The sequence below is a fragment of the Glossina fuscipes genome, unplaced genomic scaffold, assembly GCF_014805625.2.
Source record: "Glossina fuscipes isolate IAEA_lab_2018 unplaced genomic scaffold, Yale_Gfus_2 1, whole genome shotgun sequence".
NCBI classification, from domain to species: domain Eukaryota; kingdom Metazoa; phylum Arthropoda; class Insecta; order Diptera; family Glossinidae; genus Glossina; species Glossina fuscipes.
The window spans coordinates 24,459,275-24,485,741 of NW_023998415.1; the positions used below are offsets into that span (position 1 = coordinate 24,459,275).

At 34.1% G+C, this 26,467-nt stretch overlaps 2 protein-coding genes across 2 annotated transcripts; one reads left to right on the plus strand and one right to left on the minus strand.

Annotated features, from left to right (window-relative positions):
* Positions 1 to 301: 301 nt before the first annotated feature.
* Positions 302 to 2,679, minus strand: LOC119631926 (protein scylla-like). Its single transcript, XM_038024514.1, has 2 exons — positions 2,373 to 2,679; positions 302 to 1,226 (listed from the first exon to the last, which is right to left on the minus strand). Exons 1-2 carry the CDS (start codon positions 2,449 to 2,451, stop codon positions 535 to 537), a joined length of 771 nt encoding a protein of 256 aa, XP_037880442.1. The 5' UTR covers positions 2,452 to 2,679; the 3' UTR covers positions 302 to 534.
* Positions 2,680 to 20,346: 17,667 nt separating this feature from the next.
* LOC119631925 (dynactin subunit 1) lies at positions 20,347 to 24,290 on the plus strand. Its single transcript, XM_038024513.1, has one exon. It carries the CDS (start codon positions 20,477 to 20,479, stop codon positions 24,179 to 24,181), a length of 3,705 nt encoding a protein of 1,234 aa, XP_037880441.1. The 5' UTR covers positions 20,347 to 20,476; the 3' UTR covers positions 24,182 to 24,290.
* Positions 24,291 to 26,467: the final 2,177 nt, after the last annotated feature.

Sequence of the window (26,467 nt, forward strand, 5' to 3'; positions counted from 1 at the left end):
AAAAATATGTCATCGTGACATTTAGAATTGATGCTCGTTTAAACTTAAAATTTGTTGCGTACATCGTATTTAATTAAAGAAGAGCATCAAAATTATATCTCGAATTCATAATAGCCGTAGTCTTCTCTACTCTTCTATTGCGGCCCTAACAATACGAGTTTTCTCTGCCATATCTATTAATTTGAAATGATTGTAAATACATGAGGAAACCGCAGAGATATATACAAAAAAAAAAAAAAATAATAATAATAATAATAATAAAAAAATAAAAAAATATAAAAAATAAATAAATAAAAAATTAAACTATAAAAACGAATAAAAATGAAATTAAATTTGAATACAATTTTATGATAAACTTAGAATCTTAAACCAGTATCACATTATTTCAAGAGTTTCTCCTTGTAACTTATCGAAAGGATTTTAAGCAATTATATTAAAAAATAAATTCATGAAATGTATTTGGAAAGGCCAAAGAATTTTTTCACCATTTCTCTCTTTCCCCAATTTTAATTATACAATAACAAAATAAAATACTTAAGCGATACGTGTCGATATCGATTTCGAAGCGTTATAACTATAATTATTGTTTCCTAACGGGGAATAAAGCTTATTTTTGGTCACAGTAAATTCAGGGCTTATTGTTATGGTACGCGAAAGACTTTTCATAAAATGCGGTAATAGTGCAGCCCAGCCACGATGATCCTGACGCAACGTTAAATATAATTCAAATGTTGAAACTGTCTCCATGTCCAATTTAAGCGAAGCTATGCGTCGCGAATTATTCGGTTCATCTTCAAATTCAATATAAATCGTGCATCCCCTTAAACCGCAAGGCTCACGTTCGGAAAGACATAATATTTCAGCCGCTATACGAGTTGTCAAATCACAAGGTAGCGAAACTTCCGTACAGGAAAGATGACGAGATTTCGCCGATTTCAATTCACTTAGCAACCGCAATGACAATTCGTTAACGGCCGCCGCATCTGAATCGTTACCGTTATAGAATGTTATGGCCTTCTTCCTCGTAGCATTCGCAGCATTCATCGTAGTTGTGGCCCGTATGCGAGACGTGTGTTTACTGAGAACTTCCGCCGTACGATTCATTTTATGATTGATGTTAATACTAGTTTTCATACTATTAGTTATATTACTGTGTGTATAGGGTATATTTGTAGCAGCTTTGGTTGCTGCCGTCAGCGGTGGTGTCAATGTTGTTGTGGACCAATCTGAAAGAAATCAAAAAACCAAATAACCAAAGTTTAAAATTTGCATTCGATTTGTTTTAGAAACAATTTTTGCAATAATTGGAATTATCAAGAACAAATTTCGACTTTCCGCCTCACATGTGTTTTAGTCGACTAGATATAATGCATCGATTCGATTAGTTTCCCTTCCATAGAGTCATTAAAAAAATCGCTTTTAGGCGCGTGACCTAACTAAATATGGATTTTATTAAAGTGTTCTATCGATTATGACCTTTAGAAAACCGGGGATCTATATAAAACTGACTGATGACACCATAGCTTTGCCAAGGGAATTAGAAGAAAATATTTTGTTTATGAGATCATTATTCTAAAATAAATCCATTTCGCAATGTTACATACGGGATAACAAAGTTGACATACTCTTAGCTAATGACTATAATAACAGCTGAACAGAATGCACGCTTGCTCTGTGGGAAAACGCACGTATCACAATTGCTTTACTTATAAATGCACATAAATATAAATACACATGCATATAAAAAAAAGATATATTTGCGTGTGTGTTTGTACGTACGTATATATGGATATATATGTACAATTTTTTTTTTTTTTTTTTTTTTTAAGTAGCGCATATGTTCAGCTGGCTGCGTTTATTATTTGCTTAGTTGTTAGAGGTCATTAAAACACTCATCATTAACTTGAACAAATATATTTTCGTATATATGATAGAGTATGAACGCTTGACAACAACCAAACATTTTTCTTCTTTTTTTTTTTTGTTTCTTTTGACAAACCCATGCTAAGCTTTAACATAACGTTTTCTTCTTTCTTATGACGGAAGAGAGAGAAAAATCGCACAATCATTTCTATTTCATTAATTGATTTTTAATACTTTTATGTAAGACTAATAAATATTAACTATTTTGAATACTTTTCTTTTGTTCGATTTGGAAACGATCATGTCATATAATTTCACAACACGGTCGCACAATTTCACAATTACTCTTATATCTCGATTTATTGCAAATGACCTGAACCGGTATTTGTCCATCAGCACTTTCAGTTGAAGTCAAAGGCAATATTTAATTAAACAAGAGGAGACTTTTTAAAATCGGCCGGTGAAAAATAGAGCAACTGCTGTCGAAAGAAATCCACTAAGCCACTTACCTTTTACTTTATTTGAACCTAAACTGGTAAAATCAGATGGACGATATAATTGTTGTACCGCTAAAATTTCCATTTTCATATTTTAAAAATTTTTTCTTCGAGTTCGAGAAATTTGCCGGTGATAACTACAATATCATTTATGCAAGTATCACAAATTTATTCTTAAAAAATATCACTTCGAAATTAAATTTTTCGGCACAGAAAACTTTGTCTTTTAATTTCAGTTCTTTAAAAAAATTAAGAAAAAAAAAAAATGAAAAAACACGTTAATAACGTTAAAAACTACTATCGCAATTGTTTATATGGAGGTCTTTTTTGAGAAAAAAAACATCCAAAATTTCTGACTTGTCAGTTGCAAGAAATCAGAGTAAATATATTTCAAATATATTTCATTATTTTCAATAGAGAATGTTTTCTCTCAGAGTAAAAGAGCAAACAAAATTTTACAATACAATGTCAGCTATACCTGAGTAAATCTCCTCTCAATCATTTTTTTTTTTTTTTTTTGTATAAATTGTTTTCATTTGCATCTCATTTAGTAAGAGTATTCAATAAAAAAGAAAATGGAAAAACCACTCAGTGACTTTTCAGAGTGTGAGCGAGAAATTTTGAACTGATATAAAGAGAAGCAAAAGCACAAATTTTTTTCGATAGCTTAATGAGAAAATCATACTGATAAGCCATAGAAGAGAGCGTGCTCCAAGTGTTTCAAAGCTACCATGAGTATTTAAGGTGTTTTTTTTTTCTGTACGGCAAATAAAGGTATACAATCTCTCTCCAACCAGATAAAAATTTCTTTCGTACTTGATCTCTTTTTTATAACCACTCTCTCTTTATTTATTACTTTAACTTTTCCCTTCTTTCGATACAACGAATTAATATATAAAACGAATGCATCCCATATATCCCAGTCAACCACAGCAATCGTTTTGCATTATTATTTGTACTATTTGTAGTATCATATTATAATAGTATTGATTTTCAGGAAAATAGTTTTTTTGAAAACAAAGAGAAAATAAGCACAAATTTTTAATGTCGATTACTTAGGGATTAAATTTACATTTTAAGCAGATAACAAGCGACGCAAAATTACCTTCACATTGAAACTCAATTTTTTAACATATTTGAAGTTTGTAGACAAATCGCAAATTTTTGAAAAATGCGGTCTTTAGCGTTATTCTCAAAGATGATTCTTTTTAAAACAAACTGCACAATCCTTTCACACATAATCCTTCCAATTAGTCAACGTCCTGCTTGCTTTTGCTTGCAAATCGAAGTCTGTCAATTTGTAGGGTTTTCAAACACGAACGACTCATACCCCACAATGATCGAAAAAGCAAAGCAGCAGAATTTAGATGGACATTTCCTTATTTCAAGAATACGCAATTCATTTCCTTTGATAAAGTAGCTAGTGTGGTAGCGCCACTTCTGAAAGTTAACAGAAAAATCAAAAGCTCTTGGGAACTCATACTATTTAATTCGCTCTCGTACTATTCGTAAGCAATAAGCACTTCTGTTTAACCCATTATATTTACAATTTTCGTGTATATTCCAATAATAGGCAAATGTACGACAAATCCAAAAGTACATATATAATTTCATACTATTCTCTCATTTATCAGCTGACTTCTCCACTCGCTTTCGTTTCGTTTGTTTTAAGCTGTTTTTTCTTATTTGCAAATTTGTTTTTCTTTTCTCTTGTGTAAATACGCAACCACTTAGTATTATAGTGGTATAGAGTAACATATATTAGTCACCCAGTTTGTAGAAGAAAAATGAAATTTATGAAATTTACATTTTCATGCATTGTCTTTTACAATAGTTCGGCCACCTCTGCTCGCTCTCTACGGAATCTAAACTTTTAATTAATGCCTTTGGCTATTTAACTTACTTATCTTATTATGAGAGAGCTAACTATAAAAGTTGGAAATGTTAATTGATCTCATTCCGTGGTTTCACGGTCAGCAATATAGGCGAAAATTTATTTCCCAAATAGTAGAGAGTTAACAGCAGAAGACAATACTGACTTATTCTGAACAACAATCAATCCACAATCCCAATCAGATGTTGAGCTAAATCTTTTCAACTTATGCCATGCTAATCTGTTTAGAATCATTCCCATAGCCAATTCAAATATATCCCGAGAAATTGCCTTCAAGGTCAAAGCACCGTTTCTATGCATTTCTATAAGGTGCTTTGAAGACATTTTTTCAAACAAAAAATCTTAAAATTATTGCCGAAAATTAAAAGAAGCGTAGACAGCGGTTCATCGTCAAGCTTTTGGGGGATCTTGATAACTAGAGTTTACCCAAGTGTTCAATAGCTCTTTGTCTACCGCTCTTGAACTGCCGGCAAATATATTACGAAAAATTCCTTCTTCCCAAATGCGTTTGTGAGCCGGTCAATTGGCCCTTACTGGCATTTGGGCCAAAGCTAAGAATAGATCACAGCAGGACTTTGGGCTTTGCTCAATGCTCAAAAACGAATGCTTGAGGAGATGTACACAATTAATTCGACTTGGGATCTATGTCAATTTATAATATGGGACTTATAAGAATCGTTAGCGTATTTCTGGTTGTCTGAAATTAAGCGGCTAACTTGGTATATATCAAAATTTTGGGGAAGTCTAGTACATAAGCGAACAATTTATATTCGGCTATGGCATCAAATCTTCTACTGCCTTGCACTGCCTTTATCAGAAAAAAAAGGAAAGAAAGCCAAAAAGAGAACAAAATCGGAACTGCGATACTCTTTGTAATATTGACTGAGACGACCATATTTTCTTCAATTTTTCTGTAGGTGCTGCAGGGTTACGTATAGAATACGCTGCGAAATTCTTATCGTTGTGTGTGGTAGTAGCTGATGAGTAATAAACAAATAATCGATTTTTTGTTCCTTTTAAAAGTAGAGGCATACTTTGGTTTATCTTATATTATAGGCGTGTCCCCTTTGCGAGTATAAATGTTTTTATACAAATACACGATATGGGGGAAAGAGACTTACCCATATTCGTCCTTCCGTAAGTCGCGTACACTAACAACTAATTCCTAATTGTTTCGATTGTCGTTAAGAAAAATTCAAAAAAGTTGTTTCTCTCGGCCCATTAGCCAAACAATTATGTGCAATAATGTTCCGCTTACTTTTACTTTTAAGTGCTTATCATATAAAAAAAAGGATGGGGAGTGAAACATTAATTAATTTATCAAAAATATATATACAATGTTTGGAATCATAATCACAGTAAAATTCAAATAAATTTTATTCAAAACTTTTACAGCAGATGTTGCTCTACATATTGCAAAATATAAAAGTCCATCTTCGTTTAGTTAAGAGGCTGACCAGATAATCGAATTCAACGTGTACATATGCACGCACTTATACTATACTTTAGATATTAAAGAATGACCGTTACGTACCAGACATCGTATATAGTATAACAGAAACGATGAGGTAGGGGACGTTTTCAAAAAAAATTAAACTTCGAATTAGATAAGTTTATGTCCTTTAGTCAAGACAACATCCAACTTTCATAAGTTCCAATTACATTCTAATTGAAACGTAAATTTAATTGGAAGATTTCTTCCAATTGAAAAAACGAAACAAGAAGAATTTGGAATTTGAATTTATGTGTGCACACAAGTGTTTATTATAATGCGAATTTTTCTGCATGTGTTTGACGAAATAAATTTTATGCGCCATTCATAAGTCGGCAGAAAAATCTATTTGTATTTACATTGACCCAGTTTCTCGTATAGGGTCCTAATAAATGAATATAATCGATTTTATTTTTTTTGGTAAACGGGCCTAAGTGTTAGATGAATGTAAACCTCATTCAGGTTTCAGATGAATATTCATTCTTTGAAAACTAAATATATTCGTTTAGATATGAACAAATTTCGATTTTAACTGAAGATTTTTTGAAAAACACAAATCCCGCCCCATATTAAGCAAAAGACAACAAGATATTTGTTTTTTATCACTTCTGTCTGTTTGTCTTTAACGCTTTTCAAGCGAAAGCGGTTTTTAGTCTTTCTTTATGTAATCCGCCTATGGTGATCAACCTATATAAGGGAATAAAAAATATCTTATCCTATTTTTTATTAAAGAAGAAATTGGGGATAATCAGGTCGCTGAAAGCTAGCCTCCAAAAGTTAACGGAAAACGAATACGAAAGTAAAATTTTTCTTGCCTAATTACCTCCATGGATTTACTTTCGATTGCTTTTAACAAAGTGTATACGATGTGAAGCCTTGAGGTATGGTAAACCTAGCGAACGAAAAAACTTTTATATATCTATTATCCAAACAAATTACCGAAATTTAGATAGCCCGTCAAGGTAACCCATATTTTTCTCAAGGGTCGTATCTTTGCTAAAAATGTATTTGCTAAGTTACGGTTTGTTGCGAAGTAAAAAAAAGGTGCAATACGTGCAAAGTGAGAGCACTTAAATTGAGACCATTCCAATGAATACTCTTTAAAGCGATTACATTTAATCGAATCGTATTGTCGGTTGTTTTGTTTCTTTTATTTATTTGATTTTGAAACTAGTAAAGATATCAAAAATTTATGATGACACACATGTAAAAGGGACAAAAATGGATGTGATGAAATCGACAAAGTGCTGTATTAAAGAACTCTCGTATTTTTAAGTCATTTTTTCAATAAGAATTTTAAATTTTGTTATATGTTTACATTCTCAAAGAAAACTCTGCTTGATTTTATTGCCGCATGCGATTTTGCATACAAATCAACAGGAACTTTAGCCAAAAACCAAATAGAAACGGAATAATGGAATGGAACAACAATATATACACCGGCAAGAAATAGTAACAGAAGCAATAAAAGTAACAAAAGGGTAATGTCTAAGCTGTTAGTCGTTTCTAATGCTTTAGCTTTTCCTAAACAAATTGAACTTTTCTTCAAAAGTTGACTAAAGCGTTGCCAGTTTTCAATGAAAGAATTTTTCTTATCGGATTCCGCTCACAATTGCGACTTTCCTTTTGGACTTGAGCTTTAGCTGAAAAGTGTTTAGTGTTTACCGTAGGCAAGAACCACAAGCATAAACATTTTGTGTTTGAGCGCCATCTACCGACCATAATGCACATATATTTTTTTCCTTGTCAAAGGCTGAGCAAATCATTTGATAGTTGTATGCGTTTTAAGGCATATCAAAAATTAGGTTTTTATCTTGGATGGTTTAAGCTCACAAAATAATTTTTATAATGGCAATGTACTGGCTATAACTAAGGTTGGAGAAAGAGAGATCATATCTATAAAAAGACAGTGCCAGTACAACAGAAATGAAAACATTTGCCACTTGATCTTATGCATATATGTACATTTGAATATATTGAATATTTGAACAAAGGCAAGAACAAAGAATAATAATGGAATATTTCCGCTGTCAAGTGTTGCAAACTTGATGTTTTGGACACAAACCAAGCAGAAATCATTGGTCTTTCGACAAAATTAATATGACGATTGCAGCGATGTAAAGCAGAAAAGGAAGAATGCTTGTCATCTTACGTCAATAGTTTTGACTTGATAGAATTGTCAATTGACAAGCCTTTATTATCAAAGGAGCCATTGAAGACTACTCTCATCGTCTTATGAAAATTACTTGTAAGATGCATAAAGTAATTTGCAAAATCGTAATATATAAATGTATATAAATGTATTTCTCGAAATCGTATGTTGTTAATGTTAGGTTAGGTAATTTTTGATAACACAACGTAATATAACGTGGAAATGCAATATTTAAGGACCAAACTTACACCACTAGAAAGTAACAAACATATATATGCATTGCTTTACATCCTTGCATAGCTTTGTTTTTTTTTTTTTTTTTTTTTTATTGCACAAATAATCAAACGAAAAGGTTTTATACTCTGTGCCCTTTGGGACACTGTGCAGTCTTTTAATGATTTAGTGATCTTGCAATCTTTTCTCCTCTTCAATTTTTCAATGATTTTTATTTTTTAATGAAACTCGAGAATTTTATTAGCACAAATCTATACACATACCCGTGCACACATGTACAAATGTGTGTATGTAGAGTTTCCCTTATTAAGGGTAAAAAGAACATAAAAATTTGGGCAATAATACGAAAAAAAAAACACAAATAAAAATATTTTCGCGCCAAACCTTATCATTATTTACGGTACGTGCGTTTTTTACAGCCAGCAACAGCAGCAATAACAAGAGGAATGCTTGATGGTATTAAGCCCCCTAGAGGGATGATTTCATTGAGCATAATGATGATGCAGCATGATGGTGACGATGATGATGATGATGATGATGAAATAGTTGAACCTGAAAAAGTTAGTTAAAGAGCGGTAAAGTTTTGCGTGGTATTAGGGTTTTCGAAACAATAATGCATTCGTGATGACCCCTCGCTCCTTTAAGCAAGATAGGCAGGCGTGGATTTAAATCTTTCCAAAAAAAAAAACAGTTGTTTTTACAACAACAGCTTCAGTGTGCAATTGAAACACAACAAGAGCACCACAGCTTTCATAATTCACATCTCCAAGTTTCCATATCTTTTCAACTTCTTTCTCAGGTTAATAGCTTTTACGTTATGTCACCAATCAAGACTTGGAGGACATCAGCAGAGTCAATGCCTCGTGAGATAGACAGCCAACTTTAAAGAACCGAAACGCCGAGAAAACCAAGAAATCTTAATCAGGGTTTGATAGATGGACATACGCGTCTTTTATATGTGTTCAATAATAGCATGGGTATCAGATATACGTGGCATAGACCATTTTACCTCGACATTCGTAAAGTGTGTTGTATGTATTTTCGCGGCCGATGATATTCTGGCATCTGTACGTGAGTGAATGCTGCCAGGCAAGATTTCGAAGCTCCAGCCTCATCTTAGCTGGCTATATGCCTTTGGTTAATACATCGATTAGGTTAAAAAACCTAAACCTTTGACTACTTTTTTCGAACACTTCGCATGCACGTTCTATCCCATGCCCAAGACATCAAGCGCTGATGCTTCTACATTAGCATCACCAAAGGAAAGGATGTTTGCATCATTGCCACGGTGCTTTAATCTGTTGGCACCAAAGTTGATTTCGAAGTTTGCAAAACGGGAAACACTCAACAGCACGAAAGCTAACTAAAGTTCAATATGAAAAATATTTGGCAAACAAAACTGCGTTAATTAACAAAATAAGTTCCATTCTATAATGATTTTCTACTATTTGCCCCCGAACTCGATTCATCCAACTAATAATCTGACACTGGACCCGTGATAATTTTATCAAGCGTCCATGAATGTTATGACCTACTTAATTATTAATAATTTTTAGGTATTGAGCCCTTTGTCTATAGTGCTGGAACGAATACCGTTTGTAGTTGACGAAAGCTTGAATAGCGAACAGAACGGCAAAGTCCAAAATCGCTCCCGGAATATGAATTTAGCAAATTTTTAAACTTGATTTAGTTCACCAATTGAGCAAAATATATTTTAGTCCGATCGTCCTTTAATACAGTTAATCGGATATATATACCCGTATAATCTCTGCTTTCTCTGAAGCATATTTTCAAGCCTTAACAACCTTTGCTAAATGGAAAATATCATTGCATGGTAACGTAAAAAATGCATACGATAGCCGTCAGGCATTCACACCTCCGTTGAGTCGAGGTGACCGTGACAGGTCGAACCATTTCACTTTGCCGATGAAGGCTCGTTGCAGTGTGATGCGACCAGACAATGTTTAGCGCATTTAGCTCAAATCGATAAACTGTTAAAGTTGGATTTCTACAAATTCCATCCTTGACGGTCTGATATTTCGCTATCACTTTCAATGCTTCTTCAAATCCATTTTCAATGAAATGCCAAAAGTCTTTACAAATAATACGTTATGAAGATAACTGTAAAAATCTGAATGCGATAAAGTCCGAGACCTTATTGAGTTTTGCTCATCACAAGCACTGGAAGTACACCTGAGGATGGCCACATTGGCGTATATATAAATACTGCCTATGCAAAGCAATGTACATGTATGCTAAGTAGAGATCTGTGGTTTTTAACTGATAACGTCTCGGCAGAGAAAGCTGAAAAATTCATAATCAAACCAAGGCAGACAGACTCTCTAAACTTTTCTGTATGTGTGAATCTGAATAGCAAAACCATATTCTTTATAGTACGTCGTTGGATATTATTAGTATATGTTCGTGTGTAGAATAAGTTGGAAAACTTTTTAAGAATCAACCACATAATCTTCTCGTATCGATAGTTGATGTGAAGGAAATTTTAAGAATATTTTTTTAAGGGAAGCAAGTATGAACGACAGCCCGCCCTTACAGAATATATTGATTATTCAGATTTAAACGGGTCAAGTATATCTCTCAGTTAATCTACATAGCTAGGTTTCCGATAAACTTATCTTCTAATTTTCTAAATCGTATCTAAATCAAAAAAATTCTATATAATCATCGGCATTCATCGAAACCTTTACTATTATAATTGAGAGTGAAACCCAAGTCCATAGGCCAATGCCCATGCTGTCAACTAAGACAAAGACTTACTAAGTCCACGCATCATTTTAGAGTTAAAAAGTCCGTGAGACATAAATATGGAGAAGCGAAAGTTAAGATTTTTGATGACTTGTTAAGAAAGTATTCCCCGATATTAACGGTGTCTACAAAGAGAAAGATACCCTGAGATTAATTATCACAGACCCATACACAGCGTGCGTATTATATGCCTTAAGCGAAAGTAGGTATACTTGGCGTACTATACCTAGACCAAGTCTCGATTGTATTCATTCCCAGTTGACATTTTTGCGGATCAAATAGTAGTTTCGGATAATTTGTATTTGGAATTTACTCACCTTGCATTACAAGTGTGTGCGTAGACTTAAAATATTATAATTAGGCTAAGCAAGTTCTCTGCTGGTTATGCGATTTATTGATCCTTTATTTCATTCAATGTTCTGTGTTGAGGGCAGAGAATGTTCGTCGGCTAAATCCAATGAATACAAACTGGAAATATTACTCAAATGGATATATATAAGCAAAGATTTGTCCAGAGGTAAATGAAAGTTTTTTCACCCGAAAGGTAAGCCAGCTTTGGTAGTATCGTTCATCTCCTCCAAGGACATAGATCTATTGTTTTTTTCCGAATCAACTTACGATTGTAATTTAAAGCTCATAGCATACTAAATATTCGGAAAGGAGGAGAGCAAGAAAGAGAGGACGGAGTAGAACAAAGGCGCGAAGCCAAGCAAAGGTGAAATTGTAGAAAGAGAGGAAAGAAAATGAAGGAAAAATTTCGTCTCGATTTTAAAAAATCTTTAGAATTTTCTTGAAACCCAGACGATATTCTACAGAAAGTGTATTGAACAAGTTTGTTATGGGTCCACTCACCACTACACCTAAGAACGTAATTAACTACCATCGTTGACCAAGTTTTTTTCAAATGATTTCCTACGATTTGCGTTTAATTTAAGAAAGTTTACGTTACGGCTTCAATTTACTCCCAATAAAGTCTTGGCGTCGAATTTAAGCCGAGCTTAACCGGATCATAGCTATCAAATCATTGCATTTTTCTTTAGCTTTTTTTCTTTCCTCCTTGGACTAGTAGAGCTTGTATGATTAAAAGTAATTTTTTTAATTTTTTTAATTTTTTTTTTTTCTTTAGAAATCTTCGTAAAAATTGGACCGGACGGTTGATTAAAGCGCGTACTTAGTACACTAACCGGTAAAGTTCTGCCAAGTTCTGACAGCCATGAGACGTATGATTGTTGCGAAACGAATGACAAAATTAACAGATTTCCGAAAAGTGGATATAAAGAACGACTACGAAAGTAATGCTGGCAATGTCTATGTATGTATGTATACATTAGAGCATAGTTGTGCAATTTCAATCTTTCCTTTAGTTACGCCTCAATTAAAGGGATAACGAACTTTGCACACATATATGTAAGCATATATACAATTTACGTGTGTGCACCCATACACAGTTGCGCTTATATAAATATATTCATATTGTACTCAATAGTGATGCTGTCGTTGCTTTTGTTTTAGCAAATAATACCGAAAACGAGGTGAAACGACAGATTAGAGAGTAGAGTCTAAAAAAAAAAAATAAATATAAAAAAAAAAAGAATAAATAAATAAAAACGCGATCGCTTATTTTTATGCTCACCCTTTTTTTCTCTGACAAAAAACAATACTCAAAGCATTTTCCCCTTTTCCTTTTTATAAATATACACATATATATACACATATATATATATATATATATATATATATATGTAGCAATCAATGTAGGGTTGAAAGACGCATACCTAGTTAGAAATCTGCTTGTTACGGCTTTACGAGAGGAAAAAAAAAACATTTCCAGCTGCCGTATCAAAGCGATTTCGTCTGATTAAAATAAATAAATAGTCTATATACGCCCTGGAGCGAATTTTCGATGTCCCTTAACTAATTTCCTACATATCTCTAACGTACATCCTGTGTTTAGCATAACATAAACATTTTAGTCCATATCTTGTGGTCCCAATAACACATGAGCGTATGAGTAGCATTTTTGATTATGAATCGCAATTCCATCAGATAATCGATGATCAAAAGGGGAGATTTTTGAACACCTAACACATACATGTAGAATGCGGAGATCATTGATTTGTAAAGCAGTTGCAAAGCTGCGCGTAATAGATTCCTAAAGGGAATATTGTTCAATTCTAGTACCAAAACATCCGCCAGTTGTTCCAATGATATTGGAAATGCAAATCTGTTCCTCACACTCTGATCTAAAATTCCATGTAATGGTTGAACTAGGCTGAGGTCTGGCCATTATGCTGATCGGGGAAGATGTTCGATGATATTCTACTGTTCCTCAGACGAAGACTGCACTTCTCTAACTATATGTGCAGGCAGCGATATGCTAAACGTAATAAGAGCTTCCAGGGCCAATAATGTGAACGGGAGCAGCAATTGAATGCCTTGGGCCTTCTCTAAGCTTGATTATAGCAAGCAAGCAAGCTGCCCAGATCGTAGGCGACGAACGATGATTCATCCGATCCTATCACATTCTTCAAATCGTCGAGTGTCCAGGTTTTATGATCGTCGAAGTATTTCTTACGCGATTTAGCTTTGCCTTTCGTTGGGAAACGCTTCACAATTGTGGCTCTTCCATGAATGCTAGCTGTATAGGACCCCCGCCGGTCGCTGGCAGTTAGCTTTACATTTCGTTCACCATTCATTTTCGCCGATGAGGTTTTACCCTGTTTTGCGTATGCTGCCATTACCGTGGATACTGTCGCTGGGTCAAACTATACAGAGTTCATCTGTTTTCGTTACGTATATTCCCGCTACTGCTAACCGAGCAGCAACGATTGCACATTTCACACTTGCGGCTGCATTAACTCGAAAAGTGGGTAAATGCGGTGACCGAGTTGCTATCTAATGAGCAAAAGAAGAAAAGAGTCGATGGTACCGAGTCAATTTTTAGTGCGTATGGCATAATTTACTGGATAATTTGATAAACGCCGATGGGACTTGGGTATACTAAAATTCAGCTTCCACCGTGGAGCACCGCATGACGGGCGTATCAAAAGAGCCCTCAATAGCAAACCCGTGAAGTTGAAATTTGTACTGACAACTTCGTATTCAAATCTGCTATGCGTGCGCTTTAGAAAACTTTGATCGCGTAGAGCTAAGCGGCACGTATTACACAAAATGCCAGTCGACCACTGGAGACCAGACGATGCATAAAGAAAACACATTGTCTTTCATCGGGACAAGGCGATATCTAGCGATTTAATGAAAATGGAAGCAGCTTGATTTCGGTCACGGCGTTATCTTTACTTTTCGGGTACCGGTTAAATTATGAAATTTGCTGTTCCTTGGATGAATTTTAGCCCGAAGAAGTCCCATAAATGGGACATCGAAGAGCTTAACGTAACTGTAACTAAGAAATTGTACGAAAAAAGATGAAGAAGAAGAAGAAGAAGAGAAAGAGAAGAAGAAGAGGTAATACCGTGTGGCGAGTTGAAAGCAATTACTGTGAAAGTGCATTAGAGCCGGAAGCATATCGACTGTGGACGTTGAAATGGAACTGCGAAAGGGCTTCGCGCTTTGTCATGTAATGAAGAGTCAAGTAAAGCTTTTGCAAGCAAGCAAGGGGTCATAGGTTCAAGGCTACGAATATATTAACTTTCTCCACGAATAATTTCAGGGACAGAAGACAAGAACGTAGAGAGCTTGTGTATGTCTGTCCCACCTTTACTATATTATTTCTTTGTTATTTCTTCCTTTTTTTATTTTTTGGAAAAGTCCAAAGCACCGACTAGTTGTCACATTCCAAGATGATATTTGCATCAAATCTTTATAATGAAAAATACCAAAAAAAAAGAAGAAGAAGAAAAGGCCGTTCAAGACACAATTTATTGTTTGCTTGTATTACTTTGAAATATATAGGGATAATCGTTTGAAATATCTCTCTTGAAAAATCATGTCATCCATCTGTAGCATGAAGCGAAAGCGTACAGACAATGAAAATCAAAACACATTAGGTAAGGATTTGTTTGATATGTTGCTTCGATTTTACTTTTTATGCAAAAACGAAAGCAGCAGCGTAAGAACCGTTATTGTTGTGGAAGGACATGTGTGAGTTGTGCAATATGCAAGTTAAAGCACACAACTACGCAGATATCAGCAAACATAAGAGAGCGGGAGCTTAAAATTGAAAAAAACGTACACACACGGACACATGAAACCAAACATAATGCTTAAGCTAAAAGGGTATAATATATCTATATATATATATATATATATAAATATATATATATATATATATAAATATATATATATATATACTTACACTCACGCTTACGCGTACACGCGCGGAATTATTCATATGCGAAATAAATAAGTTTTAAATTTTGTGTTTCTTGGATAATTGTTTGAATAAATTTTCGTAGTAGAGCTTGTGTAAGCGAACACATACATACTGCATACATGTTAAGCCAGATATTTTACAATAGGCTGCAACCCATTTTTCGCTTTTTTTTCACTTTATAAAAAACACAAACCTTTTACTTCTAATGCTGCTGCTGCTTACTCTGTAGCTATCATTGTTGTTGTTATCGTTGTTGTTGTTGTTGTTGTTGTTATGGTTATTATTGATGATGAATTTAATTTGTAATTTAAAGTGCGAATAGGGTTGTTTTACTTTAACTAACATTAAGTTTAACTACATTAAGTTTTTTATATCGTTTGTAACGCACACAACAACATTCAGAAGAAATTCATTTATTTTCTATATATTTCATGTAAAAAGGCGCCGCATAACTAGATAAGACGCGCCTGTAGGTCTCAAGTATAAGTAAAGGTGGTCTGCAGTTAGAATGATAAACAAAATGTATAGAAATAGTTAAAGAAATTAAGGTAAGTAGGCTTAAATATAATCTTGACCTCGCCGGCTAGGAAAGAAGAGCGAGTTCTTGAAATCATGTCTTTCCTAAAACAGTCAATCGTAATCTCAACGGGTTCATTAATTTTTCACAAAAAGCACAGTCGGAAAAAATCTGGCCGACAAAAAGAGAGACATTACAAGAAACGTATTTGGGTTGGTTCAGTTCGATAGTGAATCAAGTCATATTCAGTCTAAGGCGGACTAGGAAAATGCATTCGGCTCGGGTAATGAAATCGACGAAGAAATCACTCTTAAGAATACAAATTCATGAGAAGAATGGCCCTAAGTATTATTTAAAAGGACTTAAGTCACCTTCTGATCAAATTAAGTCAGGACCTTTTCACATCTTAATTATCCGTAAGATGAAAGCAATCTCTTAAATGAAGATATTTATTTGCTTGATAATCGAAAGCCTATTTTTAGCAATTTTTCGCATGAACTTTGTTCTTAAGGAGTCAGGCTTTAGTGTGAATTTCTTAACATTACGGTATTGAGCCCAATAAAAGCGATACTTTTACTTATCCGTAAGATCAGAGATCAGATCTTGCAATAGAGTTCTATTCGAACCTTCAATAAAAGACAGAATTTGTACACGGCTTTTGACAGCATTTTTCTCGTCGCTGTCCCTACAAATGGGCGTAAAAGTTGAGGTAGTTGAAACTAATTTTTAAATTCAATTTTAATAAGAACCAATTTGCAACGCCTCGCATCAAACTTGAACTATATAAGCTCTACTGCTTTTAAGGCAAAATTTACGATATAGATGTAGATGAAAATGATCAGTTTTTTCCGAATTTGTGGTCAGATTTTCAAACTTTTTCGACTGGCGATAAGAAGCAATTGGAGAAAAACATTCGCTTTTTTTTTTTATGGACAAATTTCTGAAGCTGTAATTTCGGCTTCTGTAGACCCTTGTTTCTCAGGTGCATTTGTGTGCTTTGCACATATTAGGCTAGTCCTCCGTGCCTGAATCTCTTGAAAAAAATTCGTATATTGTTATAGATGATGCGGGATACGAAGCCGTCTGTAATCTTTTTGCTCCGATTTTATCATATATTTGGCTAGTCCCCGCGATTAAGAGAAGTATAGCTCCATGCCTGAATCTCTTGAAAAAAATTTATATATTATTGTGGATGATGTGACGACAGATGATGGATACAAAGCCGTCTATAACCTTTTCCACCGATTTTATCCTTTTGATGTTATGTATTTGAGTGGCATGTATATATGTGTTAGTTATGATTTTTTACAATCTTGTTGTTTTTTTCGGTTTTCTCTCTCTAAAAAAAAAAAAAAAAAAAAAAAAAAAAAACAAAGGCCGTCATTTACTTTGATTCACCCCTTCATTCGTCGTCGTCGACAAAGGGGGAAACTGTGTCGGGTTACGATTTTTGTTTTCTACCTTTTAAGGTTTGATTTTAAACGTGTATTTTATCCCTGTTATTGCTATTGTTGTTGTTGTTGTTATTGTTGTTATTGTTTTCTTCTGTCTGTTTATATATTCCAAGCATTCGCACAATGTGCGTATGTTATTTATGTGTGTTTTCTTTCTTTTTTTAAAGAGCAGCAAAGAACAAAAAAAAAAAAAAATGATCTTTTTAAAAAATAATTTTTTAGAAACACGCAGCAGCCGTAGTAGTAAAAAGTAAGTCGTACCAAAAACATTACAAACCAGCGGTACATATACATATATACATCTATAACGTGACGAGTTGTAAAATTTTGAATAAAAAAACAGAAATGTTTAGTTTCCTTTTCCTTAAGCCAAACAAAAAATCGCAAAAAAATAAAAAAACGAAGAAAATATTCTTAACCGCTCTGCAACACTAACTGTCAAGAAATCGTGGAAAATATTAAAGGAAAAAAGTTCAATGATAACTGCGTAAACAAACACTAAAGCAATAGCGAAACAACAATTGAAACATTCGTATACCAGAATAGAGTAAATATGTTAAGCTCTTAATGGGAAAATGGGAAAACTTCTGGGAAAACTTTTTATAACACAACGCAACGTGAATATCGTAAGGAGAGCATATAATGAAAGATTGTGCGCAGTATTGAGTTGAAAATTTAAAAAAAAAAAAAATAAATAAATAAATGAATAAATGAATAAAAAAAAAAACAAAACTTAACAATCACAAGAGAGAAAAAAAAACAGATTTTTTTTAAAGAAAAACTACAAAAAAAAAAAAAATTAAAAAACATTGTTAAAAGGATGTAGTTTACGAAATCATTCATATAACAACATATCAAAAAGAAAAAAAAAAATTACTCTTAAAAAGGACGCAAAGAGATTTTATAAATAATTTTTTTTAGAATTCTTTTTGCGTAAAAATATGAAAAATATTTTTATAAATGTATTTTTTTTGTTTCATAATTGACTCTGTTTTTTTTTTGTTTGCAAAAAAAAAAATAATAATAATAAGAAGGTAAATATTGCAACACACACACGTACACATGTTTGTACATATAATATTATAATATACATATAAATATATATATATGTATATTTATTTATTTATTTATATTTTTTAATTATTTGCGTTATAATTATTATTTGAAATATTTATTGTGCAAAAGAGAAAAGTTTCACATCAACGATTTGATGATAACTTTAAATTCTTTTTTGCGTTTCGTTAACGTGATGGCATCCATTTTGTTTAGGATAACCCAACAAACCGTAAAACCTTAACCTAAACGCAAATATTTCGCACCGACACCAACTTATCGCGAACATAGAAGAAAAGTGATTTAAGTGAAATTAAAAGAAAAAAAAAATCCCTTTGAATTAAATTGAATTACCGAACTTTGAGTTTAAGCAAAGTTTTTACGAAATTTTAAATTTCTCAAACTGTTCATCCATAGCCAAACATGTTAGATAGATAGATTTCTCAACAATGGGAAGAATACATCATCACTTGACGCACATACAAGTTATCTCTCAAACACCTATCACTATTAGGTCGGGATGCATGTATTTTCTTATCGAAAAAATCGTAAGGAAGCTTGCTTGGTCTCATTTTCCTGATTGTTGCAATTTTCGGCAGAAAAATCTAATGCCGTCATGGTTACTGTAAAAAATCTGATCTGAAAATTAAACTAAAAATTGAAAGCCCTTTACTTATATATATATATACAATTTGAAAGGTATGTCTTTAGGCTACCATAGAATGTGAAAAGAAAAGCTTAAAAGAATTTTGCTGAAAGTTGAAAGTTGCGCAAAAGTTTTTATTTAATCCCGTATACGATATTTATTCACTAGATAAAGGTAAAATGCTAACTGTAATCTTTTTACTAATAATTGACTGCATGAACCGGTAATCGATTCAAACGTTTATAAGCAAGATAATATATATGCAAAGTTTCAAAAAAAAATAAAAAAATCTATCTATCTATAGACCTAAACATGGATGTTTTCTTGCCTAAATTTCCAAAATTCTATGCAACGGTTATGCCGATGGATGTCGTTCACGCCATACTTCGTTACTTTAACGGAGACCATCTACAGGCACATCTATTCACCATGCTATCATAGACATAATGACTCTGAAAAGTTATCATATATTATTTAGTTAACAAGTATAGCAATAGCGTGCAATCAATCATCGAATAACTTTGTTATTAAGGTTGTGTAGGGGCAATGATCGAAAAATTATTTGTTGCATTGGTCCTTGGCGAATTTTATTGAATTGCAAAAGTTGCGGCCTGCAGATTGAGCACATGAAAAGCAAGACGGACGGATGGACAGAGAGACAGATTGACAAACGGATGGACAAGCTTAAATCGATTCAAGCGAAATTGTTTTTGAAGTGCTTTCAGGCTTTCAGGCTTCTATCATCTATCATTTCAACAAATTATTTGTGAGCATTGCATACAAATAGCATGAAGACTATCTATATACATCTATATGCATGTTAAATACATGTGATCTTTTCCTCCGCGTTGCATTGAAGTTAATCGGCAATCAATTGAATCAAATTTATGCTTATGCGTGAGGATTGCTTCGTTAATAAACATTTTTTCAAGTTACGCTTAAGTCAATTTCATTGTTCCTTTCCTTTACTGGCTTAAAGGTATATTTCACTTAATTACTAATGATATAGAGTATGCGGCCGAATGATTGGGAATTATTATCACTCATTATTTGATTTTCATCTTAATTTATCATAACATTTTATAAACGGATTTAATTAAAATTCGTTTGCTGTGCTTAACGCATAAGCTTTTCATGTATTTTGCTTATAATCCTACGTAAAGTTAACCCATCGTATGCCAGTAAAGTCGGACTGTTTAAAATTTGCTTGCATGCAGAAAACGTATTACAACTACCACCGTACGTTACTATCGCTGCTTTGTTCCTCTATACTAGTAAACCGAAGAAGAAAAGGACGCCATTTTACGGAAATAACTAACGCCTTGTATGCAACATAAACGTACAGTAAAGTAAAGAAAATTTGATGAGTAATAATAATAATAATAATAATAATAAGAGAAATTTTATAAAAAGAGTGTTAATTAAATACAAATAAATTCTATTAATTAACAATAACAAAAGAAGAATTAGAAGAAGAAGAACAAGAAGAATAAAAAGTAAAATAATATGTTTATAAAGAGACTTAGCGAAAAGATTGATTTAATGGGATAAGCACAAGTTGCTTGGTGGCCAACAATGAGTGAGCATAACTTCAAAGTTGGCCAAAAAGTGCAAATCGCTGGCAGGCAACTTGAGGGACGCATCGCATATATAGGTTTAACAAATTTTGCCCCTGGCAAATGGATTGGTGTCGTATTGAATGTTGAACGTGGCAAAAACAATGGTACCATACGTGGTATAACGTATTTTAAATGTGCCCCCAATTATGGAATATTCGTGCGGCCAACACAACTCTTAGTGAAACGAACCAATGTAATAGAAGCCGATAGAATGGAGGAGCAAACCGATGACGTAGATAGAGTAAAGGAGCAGCCAAAAGTAGAGGTTGCTTCGCAAGAAAAAGTAAAACCAAAGCCAATTGTAGACTCAACACCAAAAATGGTACCTAAACTGGGCAGCTGCACAAATCTCTTAAAAACTACCAAAATCAATCAACCGAAAGAAGTGAAATCATTGCTACCGTCAACAAGTCAGCTATCATTATTAAATACTGTTGGTCCATGCGGTGCGTTAAGACCACCGCCACCATTAGCTCCAAAACGCAGTAAGACCTCAATGAGTCCTTCAGAGAGTTTCTGCTGCGCTAAAAGGTCCGCCTTTGTGGAAACTGGTTTCTTAGAGATTTTACGACCACAATTTATTCCCGGTCAGCCGTTACGTTCTCCCACATTCAATAGCATGGTGTTGAGTACTAGTTCTCAAAGTCTTCAAGAGCTGCAACAGCATAACAAAAATTTGGAAGCGAGAATCAATGAACTGAATAATGAAATTGATTTATTGAAGCAGCAAAAATCGGAAGATAAACGCAAATTAATGGAAATGGAACGTTTGCGTTTGCAAAATAAACAGCTGCTCGAATTTAAGGTTAGAATTATAGATCAGCAGACCTCCTTGCAAAGAGAATTGCAGAGATTGAGGCAAGATTTGCGCGAGTGTAACGAATTAAAAATTAAATGTCAAAAGGAATTAGATGAAGCGGCTGAAAATATTGAGCTATTGACCTTGGATAAGGAAATGGCTGAGGAGCGTGCTGAGACCTTGCAAATTGAATTGGAAATAGCGCAAGAGCAGAACGAAGAGCTAGCTTTAGATATTGAAATTCTTAAGGCGGAAAACGAACGCTTCCTTATCGGCGTCGATAATCAAATAAATATAAAAGAGGAGCCCTCGCAGCCCACGCTGGGTGAGGTGAGAAAAATGGAGCAATATAATCAGCGTTTACGAGAAACTGTTATCAAATTAAGGGATGTTTTGACTGAAGAGAAACAACACGCTTTAAAAGCCGTTAAAGAGTTGGACACGCGTAATTCGGAAATTGCTGAACTGAAAAAAACGAAAGAAATGCTGACGAAACGTTGCGATGTCATGGAATCGCATATTATCGATCTGCGGGAACAAGTTGATGCCGCATTAGGAGCTGAAACGATGGTTTCCACATTGGCCAACGCTAAACTGGAACTCGAAGAAAAGGTACGCTTATTGGAAGAAGAAGTGGTCGAATTAGAGGCTTTAGAAGAAATTCATGAACAATTAATCGAAAGCAATCAAGATCTGGAGAGGGATTTGAGGGAAGAAGTTGATTTATTGAATGCCCAAATACGTACATTGCAGCAAGAGAAAGATGTAGCTTTGGAAACAGTTTACGAGCGAGACTGTACAATAATGAAATTTCGAGCATTGGTCAAATCACTTAACGAACGCGATCAACTAAAGGATCAAGTAACTCTGACACCAGCCGCTATCACGACAGCCACCGTTTCCACTTCGGAAGATATGAGCAGTATCTCATCAAATCCTGAATTCATACCGGGTATAGATTTCCAGCAAGTATTTGCTTCCACTAAAGCTTACGGCCGAGCTTTAGATTTTCAATTGTCCAGCGTAGAGCTTAAGATGTCTCAACTGCATGTAGAATATTTGAAGGCTTTTCTACCCGAAGAGCTATTACTAAGAGGCGGGGCATACGATGTAATTTTAGTTTTATTGCTAATGCAGCGTTGCATAGAAAAGCTGGATATCGTTTGTACCGGTATACATGAAAAGTTTCCAGCATCTTGCGAATTTGGCAGAGATGCCATCTTTGAAGGTTTCTCTGTACATCGTTTCGCTTTTCGCACTAAATGTTTATATCTGTTACGCAGTCTGCGTATGGTGCTTCAGCAATTGGAATTCGCTTTAAATCACTGCGACTACGAGATCTGCACTCACGCCGCAATATACCGTTGCGAAATGGAAACTCAAGAGAAACAACTGGATGAACTGTTGCGTTTATTAAAGAAAGGCTTATTGGACGAGAACACCCAAGTTGAGGGCTTGGAGAGAGCAGTCGGTTTCTTCAATTCTCTGCTTACCAATTTGTTTGCGACCCAAAATCTAGCTGAACTATTGGACGAACAACGCTTGTATATTGCCCTCATTGAGGTATACGATGTGGCTTTAGACTGCGTTAACACGCATGCGGGCCTCTTGTATACGATCATCAAGTTAGGCGATGAGCATACCGACAGCTTTTGCAGTATGCAATTTCTTATGGAACATGCACGCACCTTCAAACAGCAATTAAAACAAATGCAAAGGAAGCTACCGACAAACTCGCTTGACTTTCATAAATTGCAATGGACGCAGATGCAACGTTTAAATGAGCGCAACGACCACTTGAGCAAATTAATTAATTTTCTGAGTTCGACCGCCCGTGAAGCGACAAAAGACATAGCCACCGCTTCCAAAAATCAAACAACTAACGAAATTGCCATCGATCACGAAAGGCTATGGCGCATAATTTTATTAAACTGCAGTAGAATGGCAACCGAAGATTTTGAACATAATCCGGTCATGTTCTTCCAAAATTGTGTCCAACTTATGCAAGAGCAATTAAATGATTTCCAACGATTTATTGCGGAAGGCGAGAAAGCTCGTAACTCAAATTTGAATACGGTTTATGTCCGCTCCAACGACATTACCATACTGCAGCAAGCGAACGAGATTAAAAAACACTATGACGAGATCAAATTTCTTCATCATCAGCTAAGTGAGAAAGATAAAGAGATGCGATCGCTTAAGCAAGTGATGAAGACGAAACAAAACGATTACTCAGAATTGCAAATACGCAAAGAAATGGCTGAGAAGCAATTGCAAAAAATTAGCAACGAACAAGAACAGTTGCTGCAATGTTTAGGGACACAAATGGAAGAGTTGTTAGAGGAAATGCAAAATCGTCATCTCGAGACTTTGCAAACTTTGCAAAACCATGAGGCGAGACTGCGTAAATTGGAAGAGACACAGAAAAGTTTTCATCAAAGTTTAGATACGAATACGCGCTCGTTTAATACGACATCTCATGAAGCGTTCCTGGAAATTGAACGTTTATATCAATGCCTGAAACAGCAACGAGAATTTCGAGTGGCACAGCAAAGCTGTACATTAAAAAATACGCTTCGTCAGTTGCAGCCTTTGCATTTGCCTCAGTTGCATTCTTCACCGGTAACGAAACAACGCCTCGCAAAACTTTCTGCCGATGTCCATCGTTTGAAAAATTCTTGGATCTTAGCCTATATCTCGCTTAACAGCAAAACGTCAAAAGATCTCGTGCTTAAGGAGAGTTCGAAACTCTCTCAACATATCTGGGACGTTTATGCTTATAATCATGGTCATCGTTTCTTGCCAACCGACTTTGCTAAATTCCCTTCAAAGGACATCAAGCAGATATTATTACCGCAGTAAAAAATCATAAAATCTAAAAGTTTTTCATAGAATCATTGTAATAGTCTTCGGATTAATTTCTTTAATCGAATATATATATATATATATATACATGACTTTATTTTCAAAATAATTCCTATAAAATTATAAAAAAAAAAAACAAAAAAAAAAAAAAAAGAAAACAATTAGCTAAATGTCAAAGGTACTTACAAGGATGAGCAGCTATAAGTCTTCATTTTCTCTATTTTCCTATTTTTCTATTTTTTTTTTTTTTTTTTTTTTTTTTGGATAAAGTAGATCATAATATTTTGGTGCTAATAGTTTCACATTTAAATTTAATACTAAATACAATGTGTTTGTTTAATTGTTTAAAATAATTTACGATTAGATCACTTAAACGCAAAGACTTTGCCCTAACTTTCATTGTCGTGAAGCCAAAAATACAAAAGAAAAATAAAAAGACTTTTCTGCCATTCTGCTAAGGTGCGCTCATCTGCTTCACTAACGTGAACAGACCTATAGAAATTTTCCGTTTTTATTGCTATAGCGAACAAAAAAGAAAAAGAAAAGCAAAGAGCAAAAATCGTTTAGATTAGTTTTAATCATTATATTTATTATTAAATTAAATTAAAAACGCATTAAAGGAAATAAATAAATCAAAAAGTTCTTGTTGCAAAGTAAAATAAAATTTTAACCGCCATTTTTTCCTTCCCATACCCCATCCCCTTTAAAGTGGTAGCGCGTGGTAGTGCGTGGTAATGCGTGGCAGTGCGTGGTAGCACGTGGTAGCACTAGTAGCAGCAATAGTAGTAGTAGTAGTAGTAGTAGTAGTAATAGTAACCCCCTTGAGGTAACTATTGAACGCAGCAGTCGATGTATAGTATTTTGAAATTGACCGTTTCAAATTCACTTACCATCATCCCTTATTTTTGAGTTTGCTTCTATATCGATATTCATTCTTCGACATGAGTTAAAGGTCTAGCGGCTTATTTCCCTTTAATAACCGGCATTTTTATTTTTTTTTTCTTTTTTTTATTTTCTTCGTTGACCAATCGTAAACTGGAATATTCGATAAATATTGCAATACATTAGAGATATGCGTTTCATAGCTGTGCACCAGGACAATAGTTAATTAATTTGAATTGTGATTTGATCGCAAATATGATATGAATGTTAACACAAAAAAAAAACAAAAACACAAGAGTACGGAAATAAAAAAAGAAAAGGTACAGTAAGCGCAACTGCTGTAGTTATATCTGCAATGTGTCGACGCAAAACTTCTCAGCTTATCTGTTTAAAAAGTATATCAAGTTAATATGGACGTAGCGCAACGCCCAAAAGGCTCATACATCATGCATCAATCAATTTTGAATTTATTGAAATATGTTTGTCCGTCGGTCCATTTAATATCTGCTCATGTAGGTTTGTTTTCAAACGACCGAAAGCAATTTTCGGGTTATTTTAACGGAAATTCAGTACGAGTTCGTTCTTGTCTCGACCCAAGTGTGAATCCTATTGAAAACGGACCTCACAACGTGGTATTTTGTAAATCAATTTTCGGTGGGAAATATTATTAACAAAAATTTAAATTGCACGGATAATTGCTTTCTGCACAATCTTTCTAACATACAAGTAAAACCATTATAGTCGGGCTAGGCCGACAATTAAATACCTATACATCACATTGTCTAACACAATTCTTATTTTCGCCATAGAACACAAAAATTATACCCCGTTCTTATAGGAACTTACTATTAGGGGAATGTTTATGACGAATTAGACCTTCTTGCAAATGAAGGCTTACTTTCCGCAAGAAGAAGTTGAAAATCCAGCTTAGTTCATTTTTATATAAAACTACGATTAGGGATAAATTTTTTTATCATAAAATATCAAAACTTGGACTTTTCTGCCCTAAAAAACAAAAATTTTCATGCAAATCTTCATATAGGATAGGATCCAAAAATAGACGTGGGTGATCCAAGGTTTTGCAGAGTTAATCGCTATATTACATTAGTATTATGGGTTCATTTTCATCGTAAAGCATTAAAAATACTTTTGCTATATGGGAGGGGGTTCAAAATATGGGGCAGCCAGTTCAAAATTTTCATACTAGTACTATTACTTAGCCACTTTTGTCGTGAACGCTTTTGCGTGTTACATATTTCGGTACGAATTTAACATACCTTGTTTTTTTGCTTTTGTATTAATGTTCAGCGAACTGTTCATCTTTCGGTCCTCGCCTTAAAAAGACATACACAGTTTCAACGTTTTTTCAAAAATATGGAAATATATTTCGGAGACCCTATA